At 43.2% G+C, this 9,189-nt stretch overlaps 1 protein-coding gene across 2 annotated transcripts; it reads left to right on the forward strand.

Moving 5' to 3' along the window:
- The first annotated feature begins 6 nt into the window (after positions 1-6).
- DHCR7 (7-dehydrocholesterol reductase) lies at positions 7-8,085 on the forward strand. Of its 2 annotated transcripts, none has more exons than XM_008632688.2 (8): positions 7-51; positions 1,036-1,139; positions 1,996-2,218; positions 2,788-2,878; positions 3,552-3,765; positions 4,235-4,439; positions 4,988-5,119; positions 5,710-8,085. In XM_008632688.2, the coding sequence occupies exons 2-8, from the start codon at positions 1,042-1,044 to the stop codon at positions 6,172-6,174; spliced, it is 1,428 nt and encodes a 475-aa protein (XP_008630910.1). In that variant the 5' UTR covers positions 7-51; positions 1,036-1,041; the 3' UTR covers positions 6,175-8,085. The 2 variants fall into 2 exon arrangements, with proteins under 2 accessions (XP_008630910.1, XP_017588537.1); XM_017733048.1 differs by lacking the exon at positions 7-51 and adding an exon at positions 274-505.
- Positions 8,086-9,189: the final 1,104 nt, after the last annotated feature.

Here is a 9,189-nt window from a genome sequence, read left to right on the forward strand (position 1 = left end):
AGCCCCGGCGAGGGAGTGACCGGCCCCCGGCGGGGGACTGACAGAGCCCCGGTGAGTGGCCCCGGGCGTGTGGGTGGGTGCGTTCCTTCCTTACCGTGTGTGGGATCGGGCCTGGAAGGGAGCCAGCCGTGTGGGCAAAGGGGAGCGGCGACCCGCCTTCCCCTCACATCGCTTCTGAAAAGAAGTCCACGGGGGGAGGACTAAAGGAAACGGCCTTATGGCGAGGTAGTGGAGATTCAGATTAGATACGAGACAATTTTTTTTCGCTGTTGGGGTGGTCAGGCGTTGGCACAGGTTGCCCAGGGAGGTGGTGGTTGCAGAGGGTACGGTCAGGCTCAGTCAATGTCCAGGTAATGGATCAGGTTGGCGGCGATGAGGCACGTCGAGCTGGGAAGTCAGTCCGTATTCCAGATTATAGGATGATGATCTTTACCATAAGAAGTGTTTCATCAGACCGAAAGAAAGCTGTAGTGCATGTTGCACAGAGAGAATCAGGTGTTGCTGAGTAAGTCATTCTCCATTCCCACTGAATTTTTGCTTGGATAGGATTCTGTCTTGTTTTCTGTGGTGTAAATGGCATATATGGAGCAAAGAGTCTGGGCAAAAGCATCCAATTGACAAAGTCCAGTACAGGTAACGTTAAAGCAGTAGCAATTTCTCGAATTGAGAAAGGCAGTTAAGTTACAGAACTTTATTTCCAGAGGTTTATGAGAATGTGGTGAAACTTTTTTTTTCTTTTACATCTATGTGCAAGTAATAAGCCATATATTATCTATGCATCTTAAAAGAAATTTCCAATTAGCAAAAAGTTTAATGGATTACTTTGATATAATTGTTTTGGTTATGTTTTGCTAAATGTAAGTTCATAAGGAATTGGTAAGGATTTTTTGCCTCCTCTCCTCCACCCCCAAATTTCACATGGTCTATAGGCTATATAATAGATTTTAGTAACTTTTATTTGTGATTGTCTTGTAGAGACATAAGACTTACTGTGAACCAGCTGGAGTAATAGGATTCATATTTTCTTTCCTACAGGGCATCATGGCAGCCCATCAGGAGAAAAAACTTGCTGAAGAAAGAAAACACCAAAACATGCAGAATGATACTAAAGCATCTCAAGGCCAATGGGGAAGAGCATGGTGAGAGAAGCCAATGATCCTAAGCAGTCCTTGTACTTCCAATTGCTTCATTCTTACTCTTAGAGATGCTGTATTCCTTTTAAACTTCCCTCTGTTAATAACAGATTGTTTTCTTGTCCTACTCTGAAAGCTCGTGGATCATTTGCTGTAGCAACAGGTGCTGAAGAAGAGTTCTTCAAGTTTTTTAAGGCAGAGAGTTTGCCGGGTTGTTTGGGTTAAAACACAGTCCTTGCAAAACAGAAAAGCAAATCATAACAATTCGTAACAATTCCAGTTCCTTCAAGGAAAGAAATATTTCATGAGATCTGGAAAACAAGCATCCCAGCATCTGTGGCATTCCCAGCTGATCAGTCCCGCTGTAGCAAGATTTAGGACACATATCCCAGTTCTCAAAGAGCTGAGTAGGTATTAGCAGGGCATTGTACTGCAGCTGGGAACAGCAAAAGTGGCTGGCACAGCAAGTTCAATTTATGGCTGTCCAAGGTCTGTCTTTTGCAAGTTTCCAAGCTTTGCATAATGTTCTTGGGATTCCATTATCACTTTCAATTGAATACTCTACCAGTTAGAGCCATGATTGGCATCAAAACTGTCAAGTCTGTAATAATAATCTGGTTTTTGGAGGGGAGATTTTATCTAATCTCTTGCTCTGACCAGCTAGTGTAGTTTTAGAGGAGTTTGTGGTGAAGTATGTTCTGTGCTGATTTTTTAATGGCTGTTTGACCACCAGACATGTCTGTGCCCTGAACACATTTTCAGTTTTCATCCAGTTAGTCCAGAAGGTCCACTGAAAAAGTTATTTGATGTAACTCATCTATCTGAAACGTGGGCAAACCAAATGCTCTGTTTTGGATTACAGGGAGGTGGACTGGTTTTCCTTGGCAAGCATCCTTTTCCTGCTCATGTTTGCACCACTGATCGTGTATTACTTCATCATGTCCTGTGACCAGTACCAGTGCTCTCTGACTGACCCACTCCTGGACTTGCTGACAGGGAATAAACATCTGTCTGACATCTGGAACAGGACTCCCACACTGACCTATAGGGCTGCTGGTATCTATTCCCTTTGGGTCACTTTCCAGGTACATGATTGAGTTATGATCTGGATGCCGTGTCTGGTTTCTCACACAGCTGTTGGATGAATCCTTTTGCACAAAGGATAGTGGAATGTTGAACTGGCATTTACTCTTTGGTGTTTCACACTTTCCAGGGCTTTTTGGAATCCAAATGAAGCTTATGTACTTGGAAAATAAGCATGTGGGGAATATACACAAATATTCCTTGTGTGACATATTCCTTAATGAGGTTCTTAAGAAAAAGCAACTTTATAGCAGTATCCGTTTGTTTTAAATTAATACACAAGAAATAGATTAAAATAAAATGACGAGGACCTGAATCTAGTTACCAACTGTCCTGCCTCCCCACCAAAGAAGGATGACAGCCTTACATGAAATACATCTTTGAGCTGTATAAAAGCTTAGATGTATTACTAGTCTAAAATCGCAACAGCTAAATCTTGCCATATTTGCTTACCCAATACTTAATAGAAACTTAATAGAAACATTCTATTTGGTATATGTATGTAAGGAATAGTGTTTTGAGGGATTTTGTCTTGTCTGTATTTCCTGTGAATACATTCTCTCTCTTCTAGGTGGTTTTGTACATGTCCATTCCTGACTTCTGCCATCAATTTCTCCCTGGATATGTGGGAGGTGTACAAGAAGGTGCTGTCACCCCTGCTGGTAAGGTTTTCCTTGGAATACATGGACACCATGCAATCTTCTGAAATGATAGTATTTCTGTACTTAGAGTGTTTGATAACCCATGTGTAGCCAGAGGAAACGTGGACAGAAGTGCTCTCACCTTCCTCACGTGTTCAGTTCAAACAAAAATAGAAAGCAATCTATGTCATCTTTTAGAATAAGTTATAGCATTTCTATCTCTTATAATTAGTATAACTGTTGATCTGGTAGGCACCATACCAGCAGTGAAAAAGTACTGGTTGATAATTTTGGCACTTGAAATTGTCAGTTGCCTACAGTTGTCAGGACTATTGCTGGTATTCGACAAGATAGTTTTACCTGCTCCAGCTCCATTAACCCAAGGGACTTGAAAAAAATGTGTGATGTGAACTGTTAGAAGGAGTGGTTTGTTACTCTAGTCAGTTTTGGGGGAAAGTCTAAATTCAATTTTGTGAGGAGAAAAACTCAGCCTAACAAAGCCTAATGGGTACAGCAGAGTCTAATGGAACACTCAGAAACGTGCTTTAAGGTATTTAATTGGGAGGATGAGGAGAGAGAAGTTGTTTCATGAGCACTTGATTGAGCTTCTGTGTATTCTGTGCATACCCATATTAATTAAAAGCTGCAGTAATGCGGGGTCAGTAACACTTAATTTTTTTTCTTCATCTTTTAGGTGTCGTGAATAAATATGAAATCAATGGACTTCAGGCCTGGATCATTACCCATGTGCTTTGGTTTGCAAATGCTTCTTGCTTCCACTTCTTCCCACCTACCATCATTTTTGACAACTGGATTCCTCTCCTGTGGTGTGCCAACATCTTGGGATATGCAGTGTCCACGTTTGCAATGATTAAAGGCTACTTTTTCCCTACCAATGCCAAAGACTGGTATGTGAGTTTTAGTAATGAGAGAATACGAGGCAATCAGAGATTAGAACTGTTAAATAAAAACCGGGTCTATGAATTGAATGACAGAATATATTTCACTGGCAGAGAGAGCTGAGCCAGTGTATGACAGTGGTTCTTTGCTTCACTAGCACCATCCCCTGTGTTTCATGCTGCACACCATGGGACTGGCAGCCTCAGTGTCACAGATACACCCATCCTAGAAATAGTGATACTTAGACTGTTCAGAAGTGTTAGCAAGAGTAAACTCGGGCACTTCTGAAACTCTACAACTTATGTCTAGGAATGTAATACTTCAGTTGGGTCAGCTTGTGTTGCCTTGCACAGCGTTACATGGTTTGATGATTTTTATTATCGCTACATCAAATTAACCTGAATTGTGTAGTCAGAGTAGTAATTACCTGTATTTGTGTATAACTCCGTCCATTTCTAATTTTTTGATGTTTTACAGCAAATTCACTGGAAACTTCTTTTACGACTACATGATGGGGATTGAATTTAACCCTCGAATAGGGAAGTGGTTTGATTTCAAGCTGTTCTTCAATGGGCGCCCTGGGATTGTGGCCTGGACTCTGATCAACCTTTCCTTTGCTGCCAAACAACAGGAGCTGTATGGCGAAGTGACAAACTCCATGATCCTTGTCAATGTCCTTCAGGTAAATTCCAAGGAGGAAATTAGGAAACCAGCTGGGAAGTAAACTAATATTAAAGTAGGAAAAGAAGTCCTTCTATGGGAATGAAAATGAAGTGTTTTTTCCTGGCCTGAAACAAGCTCATTCAGTGATGGTGTGCTGGGACTTCTTTGGATTTATTGCCTGATCTGTGTAAATGGAAGCCTGCTCAATAGGAGCTCCATCGCCCCTCTTTGTAACCCTGTGACTCTAAGCTGAAGAGAGATTGGGGTGATCAATTGTGAGTTCACTTCCCAAGCGTTTGTCCTTGAGTTGTACCCTTGCCTTAGTCATCCTACTGTTGCTTTACCTGTGTAGATAGATAGATAGATATTGTGTATCCACATAGATTGTATTTATGTGATAGTTCTTCCTAACTGTGTTCAGAAATGTCTGGGTTTGAAGTGCTAGCATCAAAACACCAATGAATTGTGAGATCACATCACAAGGCAGCACAGACATGAAGCTGATGCTGTTAAAGAGGGTAACTGGTGACAGTGCTCTGTTATGAATGTGAAATTATTCTGTTGCAGGGTATTTATGTTCTGGACTTCTTTTGGAATGAAGCCTGGTACTTGAAAACCATTGATATCTGCCATGATCATTTTGGATGGTATTTGGGCTGGGGAGACTGTGTTTGGTTGCCTTACCTCTATACTTTGCAGGTAAAAATGTGTACACTGTGTATTTGGGCTAACGGGAATGGAACTTTGCAGAAGCATTCTTCTCAGCAGGTTAATGTGTACCTTAAATGTTTCTAGGCAGTTTGACTGTTGAGAAATCCTTGCAACATTCTTTGTACCAATTCCTGTGTAGGAAGGCTTCCTGTCCGTGCACAGATTGGACATCTTTTCCTCTCCTGCCCTTCTTTTGTGCCTCTTTCTGTCACTGTTTATTGTGTCTGTATATTTTCTGAATCCTTTCAGTTTCCTTTTTTTTTTACTCCTGCTTGTTGAGGGTCTTTTGGTTAGTGGTGGTTTGTTTGTGTTTTGTTCCTTGCTTTTTCTTTCTGTCCGGTTTGCATCCTTGCAACTTCTCTCTTCTTGTTTCACGAAGAAGTTCAATTTTGGAGAGAGAAAGAGAGAAGGAAACTGTTGGATGCAGAGTTTTTTGAAAGTTTTCTGCCCTTTTACTGTTGCAGTCGATTTTTCTGCTCTTTCTTCTGGTCTGTTGTGGGCCACTGTAGTCAAGGAATTGGTCTGGCACGCTGAGCCTCTGTTGGAAGTAAATGTCTGATTGTTTTTGTGCTCCCCAGGGTCTGTATTTGGTTTACCACCCTGTCCAGCTGTGCACAGCCCATGCCGTAGGGGTCTTGATGTTGGGCTTGCTGGGCTATTCCATCTTCAGAATGACCAACCACCAGAAGGACCTCTTCCGTCGTACCAATGGCAACTGCAGGATTTGGGGGAAGAAGCCGGAGTACATCGAGTGCTCCTACATGTCCGTGGATGGGACCAAGCACTACAGCAAGCTGATGACCTCTGGCTTTTGGGGCTGGGCACGTCATTTCAACTACACGGGAGACCTGATGGGCTCGCTGGCCTATTGCCTGGCTTGTGGCTTTGAGCACATCCTGCCTTACTTCTACATCGTGTACATGACCATTCTGCTCACCCACCGCTGCATTCGGGACGAGCACCGTTGTTGCAGCAAATATGGGAAGGACTGGAAGCACTACACTGCTGCAGTGCCCTACCGGCTCCTACCCGGCATATTTTAAGGCTAATGCAGGATCCAGGGGAAAGAAAAAAGAAGAAACATGCAGGCATGCCATGTTTAAAGTGTTTAAACTGAAGTGGGGCACTGAACTGTCCCGTTTTTTTAGAAGATTCTTTTAATTGGAATACCCCTCTGAATCTCCCCATTTCCACATTAACTTGGAGCTGGAGAAAAGTTGCATGTGTTGAGATTCCTGAGAAATCCCAAGGCTGGCAGGTGGCCTTACCCTTGATTGTAGCAGGGTCCTGGAAGCAGTTTGCAGTGGCTCAGGAGAGGAGGAAAAGAGTTCTGTCATCTCTTTAGGAAAGAAGTTGTCTGATGCAGTTGTGACCACCAAAACCTACAATCAGGAACAATGACAAAGGAGGTTTGACTGTTGGGTGCTTGTCAAGAGATGAACGGTGGAAATGCTGAACTGCAGGACCTGGTCTGAAATGATTGTTATCATCTAAACCAAAAGTGAAAACTGTTATAAATTAGTGACATTTTCAGCACCTGACTATATGGAACATGACCAATTGAGTATTATTTTGATACTGAAAGCAGACTTAGTGAAGCTACTGAACTGTGCTGGTTGGGCTGGAGTAGAGTTAATTGGTTTTTTTTTCCTAGTAGCTGGTATGGGCGTAGTTTGGGATTTGAGCTGAGACAGTGTTGATAACACAGGGATGTTTTCACTGTTGCTGAGCAGTGTTTACACAGCATCAAGGCCTTTTCTGCATCTCACCCCACCCACCAGCGAGGAGTTGGGAGAGGGGACACGGGCAGGACAGCTGACCCCAACTGACCCAAGGAATATCTCATTCCATATGGCATCATGGTCAGCACATAAAGCTGGAGGAAGAAGGGAGTGGGGGATGTCAGGAGTGATGGTGTTTGTCATTCCAAGACACTGTTCCATGGGATGGAGGCCTGCTTTCCTGGAGATGGCTGAACATCTGCCTGCAGGTGGCAAGTGGGGAATAGATTCCTTATTTTGCTTTGTTTGTTTGCAGAGTTTTTCCCTTTACCTATTAAATGAATGTGTTTATGTTAACCTGTGAGTTTTCTCCCTTTCCTGATTCCCTCTCCCATGCCACTGTGGGGGAGTGAGCGAGCAGCTGTGTGGGGCTGAGTTGCCAGCTGGGGTTAAACCATGACAGTCCTTTTTGGTGCCTAACATGGAGCTCGAAGGGTTTGAGATAACAGCATTGTTTCAGATTGACTGGAATGTGCGGGATGGGATTTATAGCTGTTGGTGCTGTTGAGCTGTCAGGCTCCTGTGCTTGCCATGGGGCTCACTCTCTGTATATTGCAGGGCTCATTAGGGGCTTCATTTTGATTTTGCTGCTAGGTGTAGTGCTTCTCCTCTTCCTGGGCTGTGCCTGGGGACACTTTGATGACAGCCCTGGTGACACACCTGGGCTGGCAGGTGGCCAGGGCATCGCTGCTGTTTCTGTGCTGCTGGAACTCCAGTGCAAGCTCGAGTCGAGGGAACTGTGACCTGTGGATGAGCCCACACGGGAGCAGGACACCCCCAGGCATCAGCGGCTGGGAATAAGCCCGTGGTAGAGCAGGAACCTCTCAGAGCATCTGTGGCCGTGGGTATGTCCGTGCCCAGGAAGGGATGGTGGCCCAAGGATAAGCCTGAAGCCTCTGTGGCTGTGGGTAAGGCCACGCTCAGCAGGTACCCCTTGAAACATCAGTGCCTGTGCATGGGGTTGTGCTGGAGCACCTCAGAGCCAGGGCCATGGATAAACCCCTGGCAGAGCAGTTTACAGCCTTGGAGAGACTGCATCTGTGGGTAAGGCCACATCCACTTCTTTAGTGTGGATGGAAAACTTCATTCCCTATTGTTTGTATAAAATCATGTTTGTAAAAATTGAAGATATAAATTCTTTCGGGACAAATAAAAAAAATACTGCTAATTTTCCTTCAGCTATTTCTTTTCTTGTTACATGGTTATCTTTCGGAATAACTAAAGGATACAAAAGGAGCTCTTCAAAAAGTTTGATTTCAAGAGCTCCTTGAAATTCTGTTTTCCAAGGTGAAACAAATGAAAAGAAAGAGGGATCATAGTATGAACTATGCAGCTTGTAACAAGCTCGGTAGTTATGTCCAAGCTAAAACACTTTTTAAAAAATGATTGTACATAAATATACTGTTAGTTTTTAGAGTAAGTAGAAAAGTGTGTAAATTGATGCAGCTGAACGCACTGATCTTCATGGCAAGTTTGGATGAGTTGTGTAGGCAAGTGTGTGTTTTGGTTTTGTTGCAGTCATCCTGGAGAGGATGGTCTGGGCACGAGAAGAAGGGTCTCTGCAAACCTAGAAAACAAATGTATCGTGTAGCTGGGCTTTGTTTCAGAGCTAGATCAACACACATCCTTTTCTTATGTAGCCTTGGAATTTGCACTGCCACTTTGCTGTTAATGCCAAGGTTATTTAAATATTGCAAGATAATCTGGACTCTTAAATCATGGTAGCCTTGCACAGCACAGTGTGGTCCCTTCTGTTCCCTGAGAAATCTTGGATGTTTCATGGAAGAAATTACCCCTTCAAGACCAATAAAAAAACCATTTTATTCTGTAAGCTTCGTATTAACATAAGCACTGTGTAAGCATTGCTCCAAGCAGTGTCCCACTAATGTCACCCAATGTGAAGGACCAACAGCTTGCTCATCTTCATGCCTGGGTTGCTTTGTTGCATGCATGGCAGTGCTGTTAAATTTGTTTCTTCCAGAATTAAAAAAAAAAAAAGTTAAAAATCGGAGGATTGTTGAGGGTGTGTATTGGATTAACTTTTGTCCTGATATTTCCTACTTATTGCTACTCTGTTATTACCGCAGGCCTGGTTCCTACGGTATATCACTGTGTCCCGCAGCTATAGGGAGGAGGAGAAGATCCAGCAGGCAGGAATTGTGCAGCAAGATTGATTTATTTAATTATTTTACAAACTCTTTTATAGACTTTTTTCTTCATAGTCTAATTGGACAAAGGACCAGCCACCCCTTGGGGGTGATTGGCCAAAATCCTAAA

The sequence above is a fragment of the Corvus brachyrhynchos genome, unplaced genomic scaffold, assembly GCF_000691975.1.
Source record: "Corvus brachyrhynchos isolate BGI_N302 unplaced genomic scaffold, ASM69197v1 scaffold315, whole genome shotgun sequence".
In the NCBI taxonomy this organism is placed as follows: domain Eukaryota; kingdom Metazoa; phylum Chordata; class Aves; order Passeriformes; family Corvidae; genus Corvus; species Corvus brachyrhynchos.

Bases quoted from the DNA above. Each gene is read 5' to 3' on its own strand.
- DHCR7 (XM_008632688.2), top strand. From the start codon at position 1,042: ATGGCAGCCCATCAGGAGAAAAAACTTGCTGAAGAAAGAAAACACCAA. The intron at 2,879-3,551 runs GTAAGGTTTTCC...TTCATCTTTTAG, and splicing joins AGGTGCTGTCACCCCTGCTG to GTGTCGTGAATAAATATGAA. The intron at 3,766-4,234 runs GTATGTGAGTTT...GATGTTTTACAG, and splicing joins CCTACCAATGCCAAAGACTG to CAAATTCACTGGAAACTTCT.